At 43.4% G+C, this 24,059-nt stretch overlaps 1 protein-coding gene across 11 annotated transcripts in view; it reads right to left on the bottom strand.

Moving 5' to 3' along the window:
• Positions 1–12,264: 12,264 nt before the first annotated feature.
• The window catches only part of ZMAT3 (zinc finger matrin-type 3), a 32,259-nt gene continuing 20,464 nt past the window's right edge, over positions 12,265–24,059 (bottom strand). For 2 of the 11 annotated variants that reach the window (XM_058188495.1, XM_058188496.1), the window contains exons 5-6: positions 23,944–24,047; positions 12,452–22,484 (exon numbers count right to left, since the gene is read on the bottom strand). In XM_058188495.1, coding sequence (XP_058044478.1) covers positions 22,273–22,484; positions 23,944–24,047 — 316 coding nt within the window. In that variant the 3' untranslated portion in view covers positions 12,452–22,272. Of the gene's footprint in view, positions 12,417–12,451; positions 22,485–23,943; positions 24,048–24,059 lie in introns of those variants that run through there. The other 9 variants (XR_009155760.1, XR_009155759.1, XM_058188498.1 and 6 more) reach the window with 9 other exon arrangements.

The following is a 24,059-nucleotide window of genomic DNA, read 5'->3' on the forward strand; positions in this document are numbered from 1 at the left end:
AAGAGCCTCACATTGCAAAGATCCTGACTTCATTTCTCCAGCCTAGAACACAGTTAAAAGGAAACTCCTTAAGATCCAGTCCTAAAATCCAAGCAAGGATTTTGACTTGGAGCCTTTGCAGAATGGGGTGTTTGCTACCAGCTTGGATTTTAGGATAGAATAGAATAGAATTAGAAAGGGGATGTGATGGCTTAGTGGGTATGACGCTGAGCTTGTCAATCAAAAGGTCAGCAGTTCAATGGTTCGAATCCCTAGTGCTGCATAATGGGGTGAGCTCCCATTGCTTGTCCCAGTTTCTGCCAACCTAGCAGTTCGAAAGCACATAAAAAATGCAAGTAGAAAAATAGGGACCACCTTTGGTGGGAAGCTAACAGCGTTCTGTGCGCCTTTGGCATTTAGTCATGCCGGCCACATGACCACGGAGACATCTTTGGACAGCGCTGGCTCTTCGGCTTTGAAACAGAAATGAGCACCTCCCCCTAGAGTCGGCAACAACTAACACATATTGCGAGGGGAACCTTTACCTTTACCTTTTTAGAATAGAACAGTGTTGGTGAATCTTTTCAGCACCCAGTGCCAAAACGGAAGCGTGCACGGGGGAGCGCCAGAACCAGAAAAGCAGTTCCCCAGAGCTTCCGGTTTCCAGCATGCACATGCACACCAGTCACCTGGTCTTCCAGTTTCCAGCGCATGCGTGCCAGGGAACTGCTCTTGCAGTTTCCAGCGCTCCTGCACATGCGAAAAACAGCACACCGGCACACTGGAACTTGGAAGAGCAATGGCTGGCGTGTCTGGAGAGATGGCTCTGCATGCCACTTCTGGCACGCATGCCATAGGTTCGCCATCATTGGAATAGAATAACAGAGTTGGAAGGGACCTTGAATGTCTTCTAGTCCAACCCCCCCCACCCGCTTAGACAGGAAACTCTATAGCATTTCAGACAAAAGGTTATCCAATCTTTTCTTAAAAACTTCCAGTGTTGGAGCATTTACAACTTCTGGAGGCAAGTTGTTCCACTGATTAATTGTTCTAACTGTCAGGAAATTTCTCCTTAGTTCTAAGTTGCTTCTCTCCAGTGGTGGGTTTCAAATTTTATTACCGGTTCTGTGGGTGTGTCTTGGTGGGTGTGGCATGGCTTGGTGGGCGTGGCTTGGTGGGCATGGCAGGGGAAGGATACTGTAAAATCTCCATTCCCACCCCACTCCAGGGGAAGGATACTATAAAGTCTCCATTCCCTCCCCACTCCAGGGGAAGGATACTGCAAAATCCCCATTTCCTCCCAATCAGCTGGGACTTGGGAGGCAGAGAAAAGATGGGGGTGGGGCCAGTCAGAATTTTTACTACCGGTTCTCCTAACTACTCAAAATTTCCGCTACCAGTTCTCCAGAAGTGGTCAGAACCTGCTGAAACCCACCTCTGCTTCTCTCCTTGATTAGTTTCCATCTATTGCATCTTGTGAATGGTCCAACACTGGAAGTTTTTAATGTTGCATAACCATTTGTCTGAAGTGGTGTAAGGCTCCCTGCCGAAGCAGGGGGTTGGACTAGAAGACCTCCAAGGTCCCTTCCAACTCTATTATTCTATTCTATTCTTATCCTGCCCTCAGGTGCTTTGGAGAATAGTTTGACCCCCCCTCTTCTTTGTGGCAGCCCCTGAGATATCGGAACACCGCTAGCATGTCACCCCTAGACCCTTTTTTCATAAGACAGGATGGATCTTTCGTTATTGTTGTTATTGAAAATAATTTTATTATATTTTGCAAAGCCTATGTGTAAAAGGCAACATAAAATAACAATTAAGAGAAAAAGATGGACGGACCGTTTTTTTTAGACAGCCTCCAGAGATGACTGTCTCCTTTTGAATTTCGGGAAGGAATTTTTTCAGCCAGCCTCTTTTGAGAATGAAAGGCCTGCCTGCCAGAGGGATCCATGCCTTCCCGTGCAGCATGGCATCCGTCTGGCAGGCAGCTCTTTGAGAGAAAAAGGCTCTCTCTTGCCTCTGGGGATTGTCTGAAAAGAGCCTGTCCTGAAATCCAAGTAGGATTTTGGCAAGGAGGGCTCGCAGTATGGGGCTTTTTCAGCCAGCCCCTAAAGTTCAGAGGATTCCCTCTTATTTCTGAAGGCTGACTGCAAATATCCTATGCTGCAAATCCTCCGTTTTAAAATCTTGTTTTGATTTGGGCATTGCTAAAGTGTTTCCAGATCATCGCAGATGAGGACTGCAGCCAAGAAATTAAAAGACGCTTGCTCCTGGGGAGGAAAGCTATGCCAAATCTAGACAGCATACTAAAAAGCAGAGACATCACCCTGCCAACAAACGTGTGTATAGTCAAGGTGATGGTTTTCCCAGTTGCAATGTATGGACCATAAGGAAGGCTGAGCGCCAAAGAATTGAGGCCTTTGAACTCTGGTGCTGGAGAAGACTCCTGAGAGTCCCTTGGACTGCAAGGCGATCAAACCGGTCAGTCTTAGAGGAGATCAGCCTTGACTGCTCTTTAGAAGGTCAGATCCTGAAGATGAAACTCAAATGCTTTGGCCACTTAATAAAAAGGAAGGACTCACTGGAGAAGAGCCTAATGCTGGGAAAGATTGAGGGCAAAAGAAGAAAGGGACGACGGAGAACAAGGTGGCTGGATGGAGTCACTGAAGCAGTTGGTGTGAGCTTAAATGGACTCCAGAGGATGGTAGAGGACAGGAAGGCCTGGAGGAACATTGTCCATGGGATTGTGATGGGTCGGTCACAACTTCCCAATTAACAACAACAAAAAAGTGTTTCCAAAAATTTGAATTCCATCTTGAGAAATTAGGGTTGGGCATGGAAGCTACTTAAAGAATTACAGGTAGTCCTCAACTTACAACCATTTGTTTAAGTGAACATTGAAAGTTAGCAACGCTGAAAAAAGTGAGCTAGTGCCAGTGTTTCATGCTTACAACCATCCCCATGGTCACGTGATCAAAATTCAGACATTTGGCAACTGATATGTATTTATGACAGTTGCAGTTACCCAGGGTCATGTGATCACCTTTGGTGACCTTCTGAAATTATTTGGGAAGCTAAAGGTAAAGGTAAAGGTTCCCCTCGCACATACATGCTAGTCATTGCCAACTCTAGGGGGCGGTGCTCATCTCCGTTTCAAAGCCGAAGAGCCAGCGCTGTCCGAAGACGTTTCCATGGTCATGTGGCCGGCATGACTCAACACCAAAGGCGCACGGAACGCTGTTACCTTCCCACCAAAGGTGGTCCCTATTTTTCTTTTTTTTCTTTTCGAAAGAGTTTTAAAAACAAAACATTTTCCCCTTTTTCCCCTCCTCCCAAAAAAAAAAACACCCCTCCCTCCCCACCCCAGGCTTCCCGGTCAATCACAAGGTAAAGTTATACATAAACCAAACATAGAATAAAATTTTCCTTCAATCCAAATAACCACATCCAAAGCTTTTCATCTCCCAACCCCTCCCATTACATAAAATAACTTTCTAATTATTCAAAGGCAATCTGATATTTCTTAATCTGATATCTGTTTTGTAGATAATCAATCCATTTTTCCATTCAATTAAATATCTTTCCTGCGTATTGTCTTTTAAAAAGCTGAGATTTTAGCCATCTCAGCCAAATTAATAACTTTCAATATCCATTCTTCTATTGTAGGTATCTCTTCTTTCTTCCAGTATTGTCCAATCAACAGTCTTGCTGCTGTTATTAGTTTAGTCTCAATCCCTGTACAATCCGTTATAATTCCCAAAAGGAAAAATTGTGGCAGGAACTTTATCTTCTTCTTCAGTACATTTTGAATAATCCACCAAATTCTTATCCAAAAGACCTTAATTTTCTTGCAAGTCCACCAAATATGAAAATATGTAGCATCATCACAATCACACCTCCAACATTTCGCTTGGATATTAGGATACATACATGATAATTTTTTGGGATCTAAATGCCATCTATAAAACATCTTATAAAAATTTTCCCTTAAATTCTGTGCTTGTGTAAACTTAACATTTCTAAATGTTTCCAACATTATTGGTTCCTGAATATTCTGTGCCCATTTTATCATACAATCCTTTACCAAATCCTTTTCCGAATCTATTTCAAGCAACACATTATACAATCTCTTTATATGCTCCTGGGTCTGATTTCTAATTTGCTTTATTAAATTTTCCTCCTTTGCATTATACCAATTTTTTGATCTTCTTTCCATCTAGCACTTATTTGCCCATATTGAAACCAAGTATAATTCCTCCCTTCTTCATTTAATACCTGTAATGATTTTAATTGCAATCTACCTCCTTCAGCATACAAAAGTTCTTTATATGTAATCATTTCCTGTTTCTGTTCTATATTTATATTCTCTATTGCATGTCTAGGGCTCGCCCATATAGGAATCTTGTAATCTAATTTATAAGAATATTTTTCCAGACCATAAAGAGCACTTCTCAACACATGATTCTTAAAAGCCCTATCCACTTTTTTTCCATAAAATAAGTACGCATGCCATCCATATAACAAGTCATAACCTTCTATATTCAAAATTCTTTCCTCTGTTAAGTTAAACCAGTCACTTATTACTGAAAGGGTTACTGCTTCATAATATAGTTTAAAGTTAGGCATTCTTAAACCACCTCTTTCCCGTGAATCCTGTATTATTTTCATTTTAACCCTCGCCTTTTTACCCTGCCATATAAATTTATTAATCCCACTCTGCCAATCTTCCAAATTTTTATCCTTTTTAATTATAGGTATCATCTGGAACAGAAACAAAAATCTAGGTAACACATTCATTTTAATAGCCGCAATCCTTCCCAATAGGGATAACTGCAATTTCTTCCAGCCACTCATATCATTCTGAACTTTTTGCCATAGCAAGTCATAATTATTCTTATAAAGTTTCTTGTTCGATGAGCTAATATAGACCCCTAAATATTTAACCTTTTTTACTACCTCAAATCCTGTCATTTCCTCTAGTTTTTGTTTCTGTTGTATAGACATATTTTTAATTATCACTGTCCCTATTTTTTCTACTTGCATTTTTATGTGCTTTCGAAACTGCTAGGTTGGCAGAAGCTGGGACATGTAACGGGAGCTCACCCCATTACACGGCAGCACTAGGGTTTCGAACCACTGAGCTGCCGACCTTTTGATTGACAAGTTCAATGTCCTACCCCCTGAGCCAGCTAGATTCATTGAATAACCATGTTACTAACTTAACAAATTCAGTGATTTACTTAATAACTGTGGCAAGAAAGGTCATAAAATGTGGCAAAACTCACTTAACAATTGTCTTACTTAGCAACAGAAATTTCTATGTTAGGCTCAGTTGTGGTCATAAATTGAGGTCACCCTGTATTTTGATATTATTCTGGATATTAAAGATTGACTTTTGGAAATGTGTAACTTCTCCATTTTGGAAAATACAATAAATAATCAGAAAATGAAGCAGAAAATGGAACAGACTTTATGGTCCATACAACAACAGAGTCGTTATCTTAGGTATTTTTAAAGTATTTCCATTATTTGGTATCAGGATACTATTATAGGACATACTTTGTAAATATGCAGTGGTTTGCAAAACATTTTAGATATTTTGTATTGATACGTTTCTGTTTTTTTTTAAAAAAAAAAATTGGAAATTTTCCACCCCTTTTTCTTTCTTAGATCTGTTTGGGGAGATTGTACACTAATTTTTGTCATAAAAAAAGAAAATCGGAAGGAAAAAAATGTGAAAGGGTTTCAATTTGAGGTGGGAAAGCCATCGAGGTATATAATTTTTTTTTAATTTATTTATTTATTTATTTATTTTGTCACAACATTATATATAAACACATATAATGAAAGAAAACAATAGGACAGGAATGGTAGGCACTTTTGTGCACTTATGCATGCCCCTTATAGTCCTCTTAGGAATGGGGTGAGATCAATAGTAGACAGTTTTTGGTTAAAGCTATTGGGAGTTTGAGAAGAGACCACAGAGTCAGGTAGTGTGTTCCAAGCGTTAACAACTCTGTTACAAAAGTCATATTTTCTGCAATCAAGGTTGAAGCGGTTAACATTAAGTTTAAATCTATTGTTTGCTCTTGTATTATTTTGATTGAAGCTGAAGTAGTCTTTAACAGGAAGGACATTGCAATAGATGATTCTGTGTGTTAAACACAGGTCATGTCTGAGTCGGCAGAGTTCTAAGTTTTCTAATCGCAGGATTTCAAGTCTGGAGGTATAAGGTATTTTGTTGTTTACAGAGGAGTGGAGGACTCTTCTTGTAAAATATTTCTGGACACGTTCAATTGTATTAATGTCAGAGATGTGATATGGGTTCCAGACAGGTGAGCTGTATTCAAGAATGGGTCTTGCAAATGTTTTGTATGCTCTGGTTAGTAGTGTAGTGTTTTTGGAAAACAAGCTACGCAAAATAATGAATAAAATAAAATGAACACACTGGGCAGGCCATGCTGCAAGGGTGCCAGACAGTCGCATCCCTAACCAGCTCCTCTATAGTGAGCTGTCTCAAGGAAAGCGATCACAAGGGGGACAAAGGAAGCAATACAAAGTGGTCCGCCAGCAGCCTGCGGACCTGGCAGCAGAGTCAGTGAGGAGGCTGGGAAGGACAATGGACCAGTCCTGGAGTCAGGGGAAGGCCTAGACAAGGGCTCTGCATCGGAGGCAAAGATGGAGCCAGGGCCATCTGGGAGTGATGCGCGGACTCCGGAGCCTGAAGAGGCAGACAGCAGAGAGGCAGAGGAACAGGAGGAGCCTGTTCCTAGTGCACGCATGTGAAGAGTTGCCAGAAGGCAAGAGCAGCTGAAGAAAAAAGGACAACTCAGGAGTAAGGCCAGAAGATGATTGGCCACTCCCATAAGGCTTAAAAGAGCAGCAACGAGCCGTTGGGTTCTTTGTAGAAAAGCAATGTTGATTTCCGTGCTTTTTGTCAGCGTCTCTTGAACTTTGTGGGAGTTTTTGCCAAGAAAAGCCTTTGGCAGGTTGCCAAAGATATCAAAGGTTGGTGATAAGGCCGAGGGACTGGTTATGAAGAATTTTGTTTTGGACGAAGCTGAGAATGAATTAATTCTCAGCTGTTTTAATAAAATAAGTTTGTTGAGGACTGAATTGTGTTTGGTAATCACTACTTGGGCCTTGGTCACAATACAAAGATATGTTGAAAGCCTCCTTCAAGTCCCTGGATATTGACACCACCTCCTGGGAAACCCTGGCACAAGATCGATCGACATGGCGCACACTGATCCACCAAGGCTGCCAGACATCAGAGGACAGAAGAACAACCATAGCACAAGAGCACTCCGCAAAGCCAGACCTGCAAATGCTGCAACAATGGTGCCCACACGTCTGCCCGACCTGTGGCAGAACATGTCATGCCCTGATTGGACTTACCAGCCACCTGCGGACACATTGTGGATAGCCCACAACCTGTTAGACATCAAGGTCCTCTTCGAACACAATGGACAAACATAATAAATAAATTAGATGACTGAGCAGTGACAGATACAAAGTGGTGAGATACCACTTGGGGGAAAAAGCCACCTGTAATCTCATCCTATGAATCGTCTTGCCAGATGTATGGAGAATATGCTAGAAAGAGAGGCTGCAGACCCTGAAAGAAGATATCAGCCAGTCTCCAACTCAATCCATAAATTCTGTAACTAAAGAGATGGTTTTGCATAGGAAGAGCACTTCAGACTGGGCAACAGTTGGCTTAACCAAGATGTATTGCAATAAATTCAGTAGTAGAATTCAAACATTTTTACTACCAGTTCTGTGGACATGGCTTGTTGGGTGTGGTGGGGCTCGATGGGCATGGCAGGGGAAAGATATTGCAAAATCCCCATTCCCACCCCACTCCAGGGAAGGATACTGCAAAATCCCCATTCCCACCCCACTTTGGGGCCAGCCAGAGGTGGTATTTGCCAGTTCTCTCAAAATTTCCACTACCAGTTCTCCAGAACCTGTCAGAACCTGCTGAATAGCACCCCTGAATAAATTGCAATTGATTGAGATCGCACAATATCAGAAGAACAAATAAAATGTATTATGGATTTACTATATTACGGCTGTTGAGCTTTCAGATTTGTTCAAACGGGTTGTGTTCTTTACATTACAGTGACTGGTTTCTATTGTAACTGAGGTCATATCTCCATCACACTATGAAGATTTTTGCCAGCCCAGCCTGTCAGAAGGTCCACAGTCCTTCCCATATTACATTCATCAATTGCCAACTCTAACATGAAGAAAGAACTTGCATGAGTGAGTCAAGGATTAATAAAGACAAGCTCATCACCAGACAGCATCACCACCAGATGGATTCATAACTGACTGACCAACTGCACTCAACGTGTAGTCTTCAATGGAACTGCATCTACATAGAGGGAAGTATGCAGTGGAGTATCCCAAGGCTCTGTTTTTGACCCAATACTCTTCAACATCTTCATCAATGACTTGGATGAGAGGATAGATGGGGAATTCATCAAATTTGCAGATGACATCAAACTGGCAGCAATAGCCAACACTCCAGAAGATAGGCTCAAGATACAGAATGCTCTTGACACACTTGAATACTGGGCACTATCTAACAAAATGAAGTTCAATGGTGAAAAAAATAAGGTTCTACATTTAGGCAAGAAAAACAAAACACATAGGTACAGTATATGTGGTACTTTGCTCAATAGTAGTAACTGTGAGAAGGATCTTGGAGTCCTAGTGGACAACCATTTAGATATGAGCCAGCAGTGTGCAGCAGCTGCCAAAAAAAGCCAACACAGTTCTGGGCTGCATAAACAGAGGGATAGAATCAAGATCACGTAAAGTGTTAATACCACTTTATAATGCCTTGATAAGGCCACACTTAGAATACTGCATCCAGTTTTGGTCGCAACAATGTAAAAAAGATGTTGAGATTCTAAAAAGAGTGCAGAGAAGAGCAACAAAGATGATTAGGGGAGTGGAAGCTAAAACATATGAAGAACGGTTGTAGGAACTGGGCATGTCTAGTTTAATGAAAAGAAGGACTAGGGGAGACTTGATAGCAGTGTTCCAATATCTCAGGGGTTGCCACAAAGAAGAGGGAGTCAAGCTATTCTCCAAAGCACCTGAGTGCAAGACAAGAAACAATGGATGAAAACTAATCAAGGAGAGAAGCAACTTAGAACTAAGGAGAAATTTCCTGACAGTTAGAACAATTAATGAGTGGAACAACTTGCCTCCAGAAGTTGTGAATGCTCCGACACCGGAAGTTTTTAAGAAGACGTTAGATAGCAGAGATCCAACCTAGAAATAAGGAGAAATTTCCTGACTGTAAGAGCAATCAACCAATGGAATAGCTTGCCTTCAGGAGTTGTGGGTGCTCCATCACCAGAGGCTTTCAAACAGACTGGACAACCATTTGTCTGAAATGGTATAGGACAATCATGGCTAACTTTTTTTTTCGTCGGGTGCCAAAAGCAGGTGTGCACGCGCTGTCGCACACACGTGCATGCCCACACCCATAATGCAATGCCTCCTGTACACTCCTCCCCCTGCACATGTGTGCGTGACTCCTGCATATGTGCACGCGACCCCGCCCCATGCATGCACACGACCCCCCTTTATGGCCTCACCTCCCAAAATAGCTGGGAGAGGAAAAAAGCCTCACATCCCAAAACAGGGCTGGGAGAGGAATCTCCAGAGATCTGGAAAGGCACGGGCAGCAGAAAGTGAAGAGAAAGGTAGGCCCACCCCAGTAGTGGGATTCAGCCAGTTCGCACCACTTCAGGAGAACCAGTTGTTAACTTTCTGATCAGTTTGGCAAACTGGTTGTTGGAAGAAATAATTAGGGCAGAGAACCGGTTGTTAAATTACTTGAATCCCACCACTGGCCTATCCCCCTTCCCCCCATTCACGCTTGTCTCCCACTTGCAGGGCAGAGACCCGAAAATCAGCTGGCAAGTGAGAAGCATTCGAGAATGCAGAGTGGAGCTGAGCTGGGCGACGACTCGCGTGCCCACAGAGAGGACTCCACGTGCCACACGTGCCATAGGTTTGCCATCACGGTTATAGGATATCCTGTTTGAGCAGGGGGTTGGACTGGAAGACCTTCAAGGTCCCTTCCAATTCAATTATTCTATGTCAGTGGCCCCCAACCTTTTGGGCACCAGGGACCGGTCCGGTGGGGAGACGTTTCTCTGTGGACCAGAGAGGGCCTGATTTCCCATGTTGCCTGTTTGTGCGGCATGCTGCAGTCCAGTGCGGGTCTGTAGATCAGGGATTGGGGACAATTTGCGAGAAAGGAGAAAGGAATTTATTGGTTTTTACAGAAATTGTAGGACATACTAATCTTTGAAAAGAATACACTGTGTACTTATCTAAGCTCATAAATGTTGCTTGAGCCTAAAGCTACATGTAGGAAGAAAGGGATGAGGCCCCTAGTATGTTCAAAACGGGTTTTAACTATAATTTGCTGGCATGGCGGTTGGCTTAGAGATAACCCCCAGAAACTAATACCAATAAAGATAAATTGTAAATATGGGGCAGGGAATAATGTATTCACTTTAGGTGTCTCAGATAGATTGTGACCGCCTGAGTACTCAGCCGACAAGGAAAAGGTGCTGTAGCCTGCCAGCCGCCAGCTCTGCTCGGATGATCAGGAGGTTGGAGAAGAACTTGGGCCAGTTCTGGAGCCTGAAGAAAGCTCTGATGGATGCTCAGTGTCAGTCACAGAGATGGAGCCAGGGCCGTCCAGCATTTCCCAGCCAGAGAGGCAACTGCCTTTGGAGTCAGAGATGAGTGAGGAGGAGGAGCAGCTGGGGCCTGTTCCAGATGCTGATATGCACAAAGCAGATAGGAGAGGTGAACAACGGAGGACAATGAGCCGGCTCTGGAAGCAAAACAAACGTGGATGCTGACTGGCTCCTCTCTGGCTGGGGAATAAATAGGAGGAAAGTGGAATGGTTTGGCTGTCGCATTTCTGGAAAGTTTGCTCCCTGTGTGTTTTGTGTGACAAAGACGGCCTTGCCAGAACTGAGGTTTGTCTATTTCTCTGTTTGAATTGACTTAATTTGCAGCTGGGAGCTCACAACCTTACATTTATCATATGGACTATTGTTTCAGTTAACTTCTTGCAGGACTCTTCTCTGGACTTTCTGTTGGTGAATTCCCAATGTGTAAATAAAGAGGGGGTTTTCTTTGCGGGGATTCCGTTTCTTGCTTCTGTATAGGCTGGGTCAGACCAAAAAGTAAACCTGGACAGTGATAGGGAAAAGAAAGTAAATATACTGATGTCTTAAGGTGCATCCACTGTACTCAAGAGTACGCGATACACTCTCTTTGCAAAGTAATAAAATAAAGATTACCACTGTTTTCTTTTATAAGTTTTGGCTTGCAATCATTTCAAACTAGACAACGAATCCCACACCCTGTTCCAGGGGTAGTCAACCTTTTTATATCTACCGCCCACTTTTGTATCTCTGTTAGTAGTAAAATTTTCTAACCGCCCACCGGTTCCACAGTAATGCGCCGTGTATCGTTGTCTGTGCATGCCTCTCGCACCTAATGGATTGGGTTTGTGGGGGGCACCGGCTACCAGCTCTGCTTGTCTGTTACAGCTGGGTGGTGTGGGGGGAGATGTGCAAGCTATTCTGGGATGAGGCTCTTTTGCTTGCGGTTGCACTATAGCGCCATTTAGTTTCACTTACATAACATGAACTAAACTGATGCGCGGGCGATACAAATAGTATATTTTCAGAAATTTAAATTGTCACGGGGAATTTTATGAAAACATAATGAAAATGTTTTTAAATAATGCTATGAAAAAATTTTTAAAAGTCAATTAAATAAAAAAAAAGGAAAATGCTTCAGTATCGGACAAAACCCCTACCACCTACCATGAAAGCTGGAACGCCCACTAGTGAGCAGTAGGGATCAGGTTGACTACCACTGCCCTGTTCTATCTTACATTATTTGAATTAAAATTAAGTCAAATGTATGTTTAGGCCCAGACCTGTTCCCTTACTGAAGGATTTTACCAAATGGGATGTCCTGGTTCTCTACTCTTGCTTCAGATAATCTAAAGAAGTTGGTCTTCTCTGAAGGGAGAAGGAGGGCCTGCTGATTGTTGAAATGTATGTAACAGTGGTGGGTTTCTACTGGTTCAGACCGGTTTGGATGAACTGTTAGCTCCGACTTTCAGCCGTGAGAGAACCGGTTCTCTCATTCTTTGAAGTGGGCCCGCTCGCCCGCCCCTGCGTTATACTCACCTATATTTCTGCTTCCGAAGCCCAGCTGATCAGGGCAGCAGAGTGGATGGCCACTCCTCAGCTGTTTTTCTTGCTCTCAGCAATGTGGAAGTTCAATTTCCTGCAAACTCCGCACTCACAGTCTGGCGCCCATGCGCTCAGCGAACCGGTTGCTAAACCGGTAGGATCCCACCCCTGGTATGCAACCTGTGACACATTTTAACACAACACACCATTTAATATTCATCACAATCCAAACAGTATATTTTATTAGAAAGCTGTGCAAAGTCTGTAAATGCTGCATCCTGTATTGATCTTCTCAGTGGCTTTGCGGGGCTGAAGTTCCACAGTGAGGCATCACGAGACATAGACTGAAATTGCCGTGTATAAGACTCCGAAATAGGAAATTTAAAAAATGAAGGACCTAAAGCCATGTTTCTGGCATAGAAACCAAAAGACAGAAGACAGTAGGTCCTCAAGGCCATAAAAAAAATAAATGGCAACCGCAAATGCTCTTATTTCCTAAAGTTCTCTTGCAATATGTCACAGTTTACAACCCACATAAAAGGATGTCTCTTAATACAAAAGTTCTAGCTGAATCCAGAAATACATTTTACACCTTTAATCACCTGAGGTGATTGACAACCAAACTCTTAAACACGCAAATTTCTTCCCTCTTGTTTCGGTAATCATGGGTGTAATTTATGTGGGTACTCTTGCATTGCACAACTCAATAAGTATATTAAGCCATGGACATCTCTGTGGGAAGCAATGGCTGGGTTTTAACATCACATTAAGAAACCACAAATATGGTTCCAATGTTGACTCAGCCATAGCCGTTGAGTTTATACCTGGTGCTAAGCCACAAATGGTTCACAAATCACAGTGGCTGGATTCACATATTACACTAAGCCAGCAGTCCTCAAAGTTTGCAGTACCATGACACTCAAAACAATTTGGGTGTGTTTTCCTCCCCAACTCAAACCCCAACAAAAGTTTCTTTGGTGGTAGAGTTAGCTAAGAAATAAATCTGACAGTGATAATTATATATCAGTGCAGGTGTCAATCATTGCCCGCTAGGACTAAGTCCAAAACGAGCTTTTATAGCACTGCTGCTCTGCCTGTCAACGCTGATTAATTTTTGTTTTAAATTGTGACCCTCTTCTATGTGGTTTAAAACCGTTTATCTCATCAGCTCTGACTGAGTTGAAGAACTGCTGCTGTAAGCTAAAACTACCAAGGCGCTCCATCAATGGTGAAATCCAATTTTTTTTACTACCAGTTCTGTGGGCGTGGCTTGGTGGGCGTGGCAGGGGAAGGATACTGCAATATCTCCATGCCCATTCTACTCCAGGGGAAGGATACTGCAAAATCCCCATTCCCTCCCCACTCCTGGGAGAAGGATATTGCAAAATCTCCATTCCCACCCCACTCTGGGTCCAGCCAGAGGTAGTATTTGCCGTTTCTCCAAACTACTCAAAATTTCTGCAATCGGTTCTCCAGAACCTGTCAGAACCTGCTGAATTTCACCCCAGGTGCCATCCTTGAGAGAAAACTAAAATTCCACATTTCCCCAAAAAAAACATGTCCTGGTAAGTAAATCTGGCAAGTGTCTTCTTACTGAAATGAATCGCTTTCAGAGTTAGCTTGCAATCTTCTTTAAGCCAGAATGTGAAACTGGAAACTGAGCATTGCTGAACAGATTGGATAGTGACATCTGTGAGAGATATGAGATTCTGTCCTGGGTAGGGCGTTGTAGAGGACCTCCAAGCTCTTCTATATGGATCTATGAATTTGGAGCAAGAGAAGAGGAAGGGTTCAATGTCCTTCCAAGCTTTCAAAACAACCCCACATTCCTGCCTGATTAGCATTCAAGAACGAGAATTTGTACGTAAGAGCAGGGGTGGGATTCTACCGGTTCGGACCTGTTCGGGCGAACCGGTAGCTCCGAAGTTAAGCTGAGAGCGAATCGGTTCACTCTGACCATCAGCTGGGCCCGCCCCTGTGCTTTACTTACCTATATCTTCGCATCTGATTAGCGCGGCAGAGTGGATTGCTGTGCCTCAGCTGTTCTAACTCCCTAGCACTAATGCGGAAGGTAATTTTTTGTTCAATTGCGTGCACGCGCATAGCGCATGTAGCGAGTAGCGCACGTAGCACGTGCGCACGTGCAAAGTGCATGATCACAGAACCGGTTGTTAAACCAGTAGGATCCCACCACTGTGTAAGAATAATACAAGTCCTATAGTACTTGTATGTCAAAGTGCTTTAGAATGGGACAATTTAGAATGGGACAATGCTTTAGAATGGGACAATCTCGAGCAGAGATTGAGAAAAAAGTACCGCAATTAAATCTCTTCTTCCTTTTGGAAAGAATCAGATAATCAGAAATATTGCACAAATGATCTCTTTACAACTGCTATCAGAGTGCACATGTCCACCCCCTACAGCAATTTAACTTCTGCAAGAGATTCCTGGTGGCAATTTTACATAATGGAAATAAAAACTGCCTCCAATTTTATATCTAGGCAAGGTCTATTAATGCCAGACAGTAATTTGTACTTTTTAATCTTTAACAACAATAAACAGCAGAAAAGGCTTCTTTTTCTTTTTTTAAGGAAAATTGTTAAGGTTTTTATCCTAAATCATGTAGCTAAATTTAACAATTATTACGGAAGCACAAAATATTATATTAAGAGAGAGTTATCAGTATCAGTTGCTGGGAGATAAATTTAAAATCCTATTTTCAACTCTTATCTCAACAAAAGAAAGAATATGTCACAGACATAATCTTTTATTATTGTGCAGTAAAAAAAGAAGATAAGAACCAACGAACCTTCCAAATTGAACCCGGTGTTCCTGAAAGCCTTAATAGCACTGGAGATTTTTCTGGGCCCTGGATTAGAGTGATTGGGATCAGTGGTGAGATTCAAAAATTTTTTACTACCGGTTCTGTGGGCGTGGCTTGGTGGGCATGACAGGGGAAGGATACACTAAAATCTCCATTCCCACCCCAGTCCAGGGGAAGGTTACTGCAAAATCACCATTTCCTCTCTGTCAGCTGGGACTCTAGAGGCAGAGAATAGATGGGGGCGGGGCCAGTCAGAGGTGGTATTTACCTGTTCTCTGAACTACTCAAAATTTCCGCTACCGGTTCTCCAGAACTGGTCAGAACCTGCTGAAACCCACCTCTGGTTGGGACCCTCGTCAGATTTATTTGGGGGTGTGGGTGTTGTTAGACAATCTTGCCATCTAGCTCCTGCTCTCTTTTATGGTTTTATTATATTATACGTTCTATTTTGAAGTCAGTAGGTGCTTAGGTTCAATAATTTAAATTTATTTAACCCGGTTTCTCTACAGATGAGCCTTAACAAAGTTAGTAAGGATTGTTGGGGCACTCAAATCTCTAAGACGGCTCCTACAGACGTCAATGCTATCAGGTTGATCTAATAACAATGAAGAAGAGCCAAATAAGATCTAAGCGAGTTCGGACATTCAAATGTTCTATAATAGGGGTGTCAAACTCAATTTCATTGAGGGCTGCATCAGGATTATGTTTTACCTCAAGGGACTGGGGTGGGTGGGGACAGCTCGATGTCACACGTCAGGGGTGCCTGTGGTGGCCTGAGTGCTGTCAGAGAAAACGGGCTCCCGAGCTCTGTTTTCAGCTGCAACGGCCTCCTGCAACCCTCTGTCAGTGAAAATGGAGCTCGGGAGGACCGCGTGTGTCCCTCCTCAGCTCCATTTTCGCTGGCAAAGACACCGCAGGCTGGTCCTTCGCTGTTTCCAGGGCAGCCCCGTAGACCAGATCTTAGAACCCCGTGCTAGCCAGATCCAGCCCGCAGGCCTTGAGTTTGACACCTCTGTTCTATAACTTTGTGACCAACTACTCAGTACGAAAACCATTCACAATGTGTATTGCAATGACAAAAATAGGCTTACCAAGCTGAATCTATTGCTTAAGCAGCAGGAAGAAAATGCTGTTTGCAGGTAGCCTTGAGGATGCAGTATCAATCCTGCCCTACAGATAAGCTGTAGTTCAATCATCAGCATCCAGACAAATGGAAAATTTTAATACTTAAAAAGATCAGGATGGCTGCAAGGATTCTCTCTTCTGAAGAACGGTTTAACTATATTTTAAGAGTAGGCCTCCCACAGTGTTTGGAGTAGCATTATACAGGTAGCCCTCAACTTACAACAGTTCCTTTAGTGATTGTTCAAATTTATAACGGCATTGAAGAAACGACTTTCAGCCATTTTTCAGATGACCACTGCACAGTCCCCATGGTCGTGCAATCAAAATTCAGGAACTTGGGAACTGATTCACATTCACGACCGTTGTGGTATCCCCAGGGTCATGTGGTCCCTTTTTGGGACCTTCTGACAAGCAAAGTCAATGAGGAAACCAGATTCACTTAACAACCATGTGACTAATTTAACGACTGCAGCGATTCACTCCAAACACCTGTGGCAAGAAAGATCGTAAAATGGAGCAAAAATTCACTTAACAAATGTCTCACTTAGCAAGAGAAATTTTGGGCTAAATTGTGCTTGTAAGCTGAGGAACTACCTGTAGAGAAACTTAATTCTTATTGAAAACTATTTCAATGTAGGACATTATTATTATGCACAGAATCATTCCACATCCACAATTTTTTAGACTTCATATCTGTGTATCTGAATCTCAGCAATTTTAAGAGGTGTGGATTTCGACTCCCAGAATTTTCCAGTCAGCATGGCTGGTTCACAGGATTGATTTAATGTATTCTCAAAGGTGATTTTTATTTTTTTAAAAGGCAACGGAATTGGGGGTTTTTTTTAATTAAAAAGCAACTTTGAGACAACCTGGATGACCTGGATATCTGAGAACCTGCATGGAGATTTAACGTATTATTTACTTTCTACTTTTTTTATGACTTGAACTAAATTTACCAAGCTTCAGCTTAAAGTTTAATAAAGGCATGCAGATTTTGTTTAGAAAATGGATATGAAATATCTCAGTGCTTTAAGTTTCTAAATGTGTATTAGATCAGTATTGGCTAACCTTTTTGCCATCATGTGCCAGGAGGGGGGGCTGGGGAGTCACATGCACAGGTGCCCAAATCCATAATTTTATGCGCCCCGCCCCCCGTGCATGCGCACGCGACTCCCCCCCCCACTTGCTCTTCCCACTCCTGGCACACAATGGCCCGGTAGGCCCGTTTTTCTCTCTCACCTAGCTCCAGGGTCTTTCTAGGAGTTGGGGGGGGAAATGGCCTCCTCTCCCCCGAAGGTCCTCCAGATGCCAGAAACGGGCCATTTTCGGCCTCTGGAGGACCTCGGGGGGTGGGAGGCCATTTTCGCGCCTCCCCCCCCAAGACTACTAGAGATGCTCTGGAGCCAGGTGAGAGAGAAAAACGGGCCTTCCCCATCAACCCTCAAGGCCCTCCAGAGGCAGGAAACAGCTTGTTTTCCTAATTCTGGTGGGCCCAGAAGGCCCGAAAATCAGCTCACGGGCCCAGAAATATGGCTACACATACCACCTATGGCACACGTATGGCATAGGTTCAAAATCACGGTATTAGATTATACTAGATATCTGTTTCAGATCAGATGCACCTGCCTGCATTTCATTACCTATGTCAACTATATCCTACATTCTTCCAAAAATGTATAATAATAAAATGAGGAAAAATAGATATTCTGAGCTCCTCCTAAATTGTTACCAAGGAAGGGCCCAGCCTCAGGTCCTGCTGCAACATTTTCCTTAGCTCATCCATTCTGAAACTTACAAAGAAGTCCCTTGAAAAAAGGCAGGGTGACTTGTGCGAGCACCCTGCAAAAGATTCCACTTCTCTTCTGGAGGTCAAACAAGGAGAGGACAAAGAAGACATTAAAAAAAACCTTGTAAGAATGGAGATTAGAAAGGATCCATGTAATATTCATTCATTCATCCATTCTACAGCAAAGTTTGATTTGATTTGACTTGATTTCACTGCAGGCAACATTTATTGAGAGGGATGCTAAAAGTGGGCAGATATCACACAAGAACGTAGGAAACAAATTCTTCCCCATTTGGGTATATTAAAACCCAATGTGTATATTGAAAGTACATTAGATTAAACTTGACACATTTAAGTTCTCCTTAGTCTTAAGCACTTGACATAATCTTGCTATAAAGAAATAATGGCAAGCTCAGGAGTATCCAACTTCAGCAACTTTAAGACTTGTGAACTTCAACTCCCAGAATTCCCCAGGCTGGAATTCTGGCTGGCTGGCGAATTCTAGAAGTTGAAGTCTACAAATCTTAAAGTTGGCAAAGTTGGACACCCCTGATCTAGATCTACTTAGCTTCCTTACCGGCTCGGAAGTGCACGTCACATGCGCGCGCAGACCTTCTGCGCATGTGCAAAAAAAAAAAAGAATTACTTCCTGGTTAAAACCAGGAAGTAATGACACCCGGGCGGGTGAGTGGAGCTTGGCTCCGCCATCCCTACTGGATCGCCGAACTATCGCCCATGACTACTACCGGATTGCGCGTAGCACTTCACCCCGATCTAGATTATATGTCTGATCTGGTAACAAGCCATACAGAAACATTGGTCATCTTGGGACAAAATTTAAACTCAAGATTAGGTTTTTATGATTTGACCCTTTATTTAAAATACCATAACTATCCTCCAGAAAACTACCACTCACTGCCATCCTTAGACCAACCGTTTTGGTTTGTAAACCATAATTGTTTGGCTTAGCGTGATACATGAACTCAGTTGTGGGTTATTAATAAAACATGGCTTAGTGCAATATGTGAGCCAGGTCGGATAGACTCATGAGAAAATGGCAATGTTGCAAAAAAAATAATGCGTCACTGTTCTACAGAGGCACAGCTACAGATCCTAAGTAGCATCATAGTCATAAAGAGACTATGAGTGATGTCATCGCTTGGCCACTCAATTCCAATGATTGCATCCTATAGGGATCATTTAAGAACAAAACATACATGGAAAGGGCAAAAGAAAACACATTTCTAGAAACATAATAAATAACTTTTCAACAAGTAATGATATGCGTGTTTTCAAAGTTAACAAAGCGAACAAAAAAAATAAAATAAAACCCATGAGATAACACCTTAAATATTTGTGAGCTTATTAATGGTCAGCATGATCGAAATAAATACAAAAATATACAGATTAGTAGCAGCACACGTACAAACAAAAAATCAATCTACTGGCCAGTGAGACAACTTTGATAAATATTTCATTTCCTTTGTTTCCCCTTTCCAATTGTCACCTCTTAGGGTTTATAATCATTCATTAAGTCTACAAACTTCGGAACAGGCTGAAGATTTACACCAAAAAGATACCAATCCTTTACTTTTGAGAGCTGCTGTGGAGTCTCTGAACTTGCTTTCTTGCATCCTCGGTGCTAGAAGAGAGTGGGGTTTGCTCTCAGTTGATGTTAGTACTGATGATGTTATCTTGTTGGTAATGAAAGGTCTGCAAGAAAACATCCTAGCTCAGAGGAACCTGAGGACCCCACAGTTCACCCTGAGCTAAAGATATTCTCTTCTATTGGTAAGAGCTAACGTGCCCTTCATAATCCATTTGGATTTTTGATAGATATGTACTGTTCTCAGTGAAATCGTCAGCTGAGTTTTAGGACAAACAATAACTAGGTACTCCTCCATCTCAACTCCTGTCTTAAGTAAGTATCTCAGCGTTTTTATTTCTTTGCATGGATATGTCCTTTACTTTCAAATCTAGTCTTTTCTCCCACTTGTAAATGAAACCTCTAACAATAGGATTGAACCTAGCAAAGGATTAAACCAGGGGTGAAATCTACTTACCTTCCTTACCGTTTTGAAAATGCATGCACCGTGCACACACGGTCACTTTGCTCATGCACATCACATGCGCGCGCAGATTTCTGCGCATGCGCAAAACACATTACTTCCTGGTTAAAAAACACATTGCTGGTTAAAAAACACATTACTTCCTGGTTAAAACCAGGAAGTAATGACACCCGGGCGGGTGGGCGGAACTTTGCTTTGCCATCGCTACCGGATCGCCAAACTACCAGCCACGATCGCTACCAAATCACGCGATCCGGTCCGATCCGGGAGCATTTCACCCCTGGATTAAACCCTTGTTAGTGCCTTCAGATGCGCCGAGTTTACGACTCTTGTATGTGGTAGTGGAATTATGGGAACTGAAGTCCAACCCACCCAGATAGCACAGGGCCAGGAATTCTTGAGCCAGGAATTCTGGGAGTTGAAGTCTGCAGGTGATAAAGGAGCCATAGCTGCCCATCCCAGTCAGAAAGCAGAATTCTAGAGATTTGGAGGCTACTAGCCTCCATCACTAGATCTAACTGAAACAATACAGTAGAGTACAAAAAGAAATCATTTTCAGATTTTTGTTCTCAAATCAAGAATGCCAGGACTGATTGTGGCTGTTTTGCCCAAAATGGGAAGCATTATATATAAAAAAAACAACCACCAATTAATGGTAGAAAGTATGAGGACGGGAAAAGACACCAGCTATTTCAAAACCATTTGAGAACTGCTTTTCTTATTTCATTCAAGTCAACATCACCTTGGTGGCAATTTCAACAGATAAAAAGCCCCAATTTAGGGAAAGGAAATTCTCTCATTCATTCTAACGTACGGCACCCAAGCATACTTGAATTAGGTTTCAAACCCAGCACTGGATCTTCCCTCCCAAATAATAATGAATTATTATTTTGCAAGGAGCTACAGCAACCCGAGTATGTACAGCAGGGGTATCAAGCTCGATTTCATTGAGGGCCGCATCAGGATTGTGTTTGACCTCGGTGCGTGTGTGTGTGTGTGTGTGTGTGTGTGTGTGTGTGTGTGTATGTGTGGCCAGGGTGGGCGTGGCCAGCTCTACATCACTAGTGTTGGGGGTGCCTTTTGGTGGCCTGAGTGCTCTGTCAAGAGAAAACGGGCTCCTGAGCTCCGTTTTCGGCTGCAACAGCCTCCTGCAACCCTCTGTCAGCAAAAACGGAGTTCCATTTTCACTGACAGAAGCACCGTGGGCCGGTCCTTCGCTGCTTCCAAGGCGGCCCCTGCGGGCCAGATCTAAGCACCCCGTGGACCGGATCTGGCCCGCGGCCCTTGAGTTGGACACCCCTGATGTAGGGGAACCGGATGCTATCGAATTGAAGCCCGAAGCCTTTTCCAGTGCAGCCCCTGTCTTGAAAATGCTTCAGACCTCACCAGGGCATAACATCCGTTTGCTATTTATTCAAACACCACATCTTTCTCTTGGCTTCTGGATGGGCCTTTAAAAAAAAAAAAAAAGACATTGATTTAAAAAGAATTTAAATCCCGAGACACTCTCTCTCCTTCCAAGACTCACTCAAGCAGCCAGTCAGTGCACTACATTTTTCCTCCCCCCCCCACCCCCCAGTTACTTTTTTAATAGCAGCTGAGTCCCTACTGGTTCAATTCACCCAGTTCTTATCATTCTGACTAGCCACAGAGGCCTCTCCTGTCTCTACTTTCCCCACCCCCCTCCAAACCGCTGTACAACTGGAGATTGTGGGATTTAACCAGAGAGGAGGAATTGGAAGGGTTTCCCAGACGGGCGACACCTTAAGTTGACCCTTTGTCATTTGTTTCACCAAGTCTCCATATGCAAAAGTGGCACAATGCACAGCAAAAAAAAAAAAAGAGAGGGGGGGGGATGAACTCTTCACACTACCTTCTCAAGCAAAGCTCACTCATGCAAGGGGAAGGGCAGGGGACCAGTGAAAGGGGCAGGTTCTCCTTCGAAGGCAGCTAACGGACCGAACACATCAACATCCAATATCCTGTGGCACGCATTCCTGCCAACTGGGAGCGTGACCCCGCTTCTCTTTGTCTTCGGACTGAAATTCATTGACTTCACGGATAGGTTTGGCGAGTTTCTGAGAAGCACGGAGAGAGCTGGGGAGCAGGCCTCCTAAGGCACAGAGCACAGATGCAGGGCAGTGGCAGGCAAGCAAGCAGAAGCTGCTCCCTACGTAGGGAAAAGTCAAAAAAAAAAAAAAAAGAAGAAGAGCGGCTTTCAGGGATCGAGTCTCATTGGACGTAGCCGAGGTTCTCCATCTCGTTCTTATACCGCTGTTCGGAGACTTTGCTTTTGTGTTGCTTGCTCTCCAAATGCTGCCGGAACTCCACTTCTTCGCTGGCCCCGGCGTTGCACATGGAGCAGTAGAACTGGCCGCTGGGGGTGACGCACATGGCGAGGTCACGAGGTATCCGCTGACGGGAACGTGGGTTGAAATAAGGGCCTGGAGAAAAGCAAGCAAGCGAGATGTTTTGGGGATACAGCCAACAAGGAAGAATTTCCCAAGAAGGTGACATCCATCAGATGTCAAGTCTGAATCTGACCGGGCTGTGGGGTTGTTTCTATCATGGGTTATTCTCAAATGAATTCAACTGGTTCCACCCTCAAAGCACATCAACAACTCACGATAACCAGTACATTGTCTTGAATACAGCCCAGAGCTGGTATTCAGTCAGTTCGGACCGGTTCGGGCGAACTGGTAGCTCAGACAATCAGTTGACCCCACCCACCCACCCCCGCTCTATCCTGTCCTTTATTTCCTGCTTTGTAGCTCCTCTCAATCAAGCACAGCTAATTTATCCCACCTCCCCCTTGCTATTCTACTTGCTGACTTGGAAGGTAAGCAGCTGAGCTTCTAAATGCTCCATTTTCAGCGCTGCGCAAAGCGCGCACTCACCGAACCGGTTGTTAAACCGGCAGCATCCCACCACTGATACTGACAGTCCTTGACTTACAACTGTCCGTTCGTTACTTACAACGGTTTAGTAACCATTGCCGCATTCCTGGAGTCACATGATCAAAATTCAGACACATGGCAAGCGGCATATATTTACGACGGTAGCAGTGTCCGGAGGTCATGTGATCACCATTTGCAACCTTCGGACGAGCAACGTCAATGGGGAAGCAAGATTCATTTAAGAACCGTGTTGGTAACTTAACAACCGTGATGATACACTTAATAACTGTGGCAAGAAAGGTGGTTAAAATGGGGCAAAATTCACTTAAGAGCTGTCTTTGTTTATCAATGGAAATTTTGCACTCAATTGTGCTCATAAATCAAAGATCACCTGTATTAAGAAGACTTAAGCTACAACACTAAGAGTGGAGTTGAGACGGGGAGAGGGTTGCACAATGTGAAAGCTTTGTGTGGAAGAGCTCATGAGTTCCAGAGGAGCTTCAGGGAGTAGGATAAGTGGACTTTTCGATATTCAGTTCTGCAACCTTTTTAAAAAGGAAAGGAACTAGGGCTGAAACGTGGGTGTTTCCTTGGCTTAGACCAGGGCTCAACAAACTTGGCAGCTTTAAGATTTGTGGACTGCAACTTCCAGAATTCCCCAGCCAGAATGGCTGGCTGAGGAATTCTGGAAGTTGAAGTCCACAAGTCTTAAAGTTGCCAAGTTTGGAGACCTCTATCTTAGAGTGAGAGAAAGTTCTGCTTTTTAGTTTGCACTTTTTAAGCAAAAAGAACAAAAGAAAAACCCAAATCGCACCAAATTGTTGTGATATGGCCTGGAGCAGGGGTCACCAACCTTGGCCACTTTAAGACTTGTGGACTTTGACTCTCAGAATTCCCCAGCTTTGCTGGCTGGGGGATTCTGGGAGTTGAAGTCCACAAGTCTTAAAGTGGCCAAGGTTGGAGACCCCTGGCCTGGAGGGATACCAAGGGCCGCTCTTGATTGTACCTGTGTTATTTTGCACTGCATAAACATTTCTTCTGTTCTGCATCATCTTGAATTCGTTCCCTTCTTTTCGCGCTTTCCTCTTTCCAGCCACTTCGGGCGACTCTCTGTTATTGACG

Source organism: Ahaetulla prasina, chromosome 6, assembly GCF_028640845.1.
Source record: "Ahaetulla prasina isolate Xishuangbanna chromosome 6, ASM2864084v1, whole genome shotgun sequence".
NCBI classification, from domain to species: Eukaryota; Metazoa; Chordata; class Lepidosauria; order Squamata; family Colubridae; genus Ahaetulla; species Ahaetulla prasina.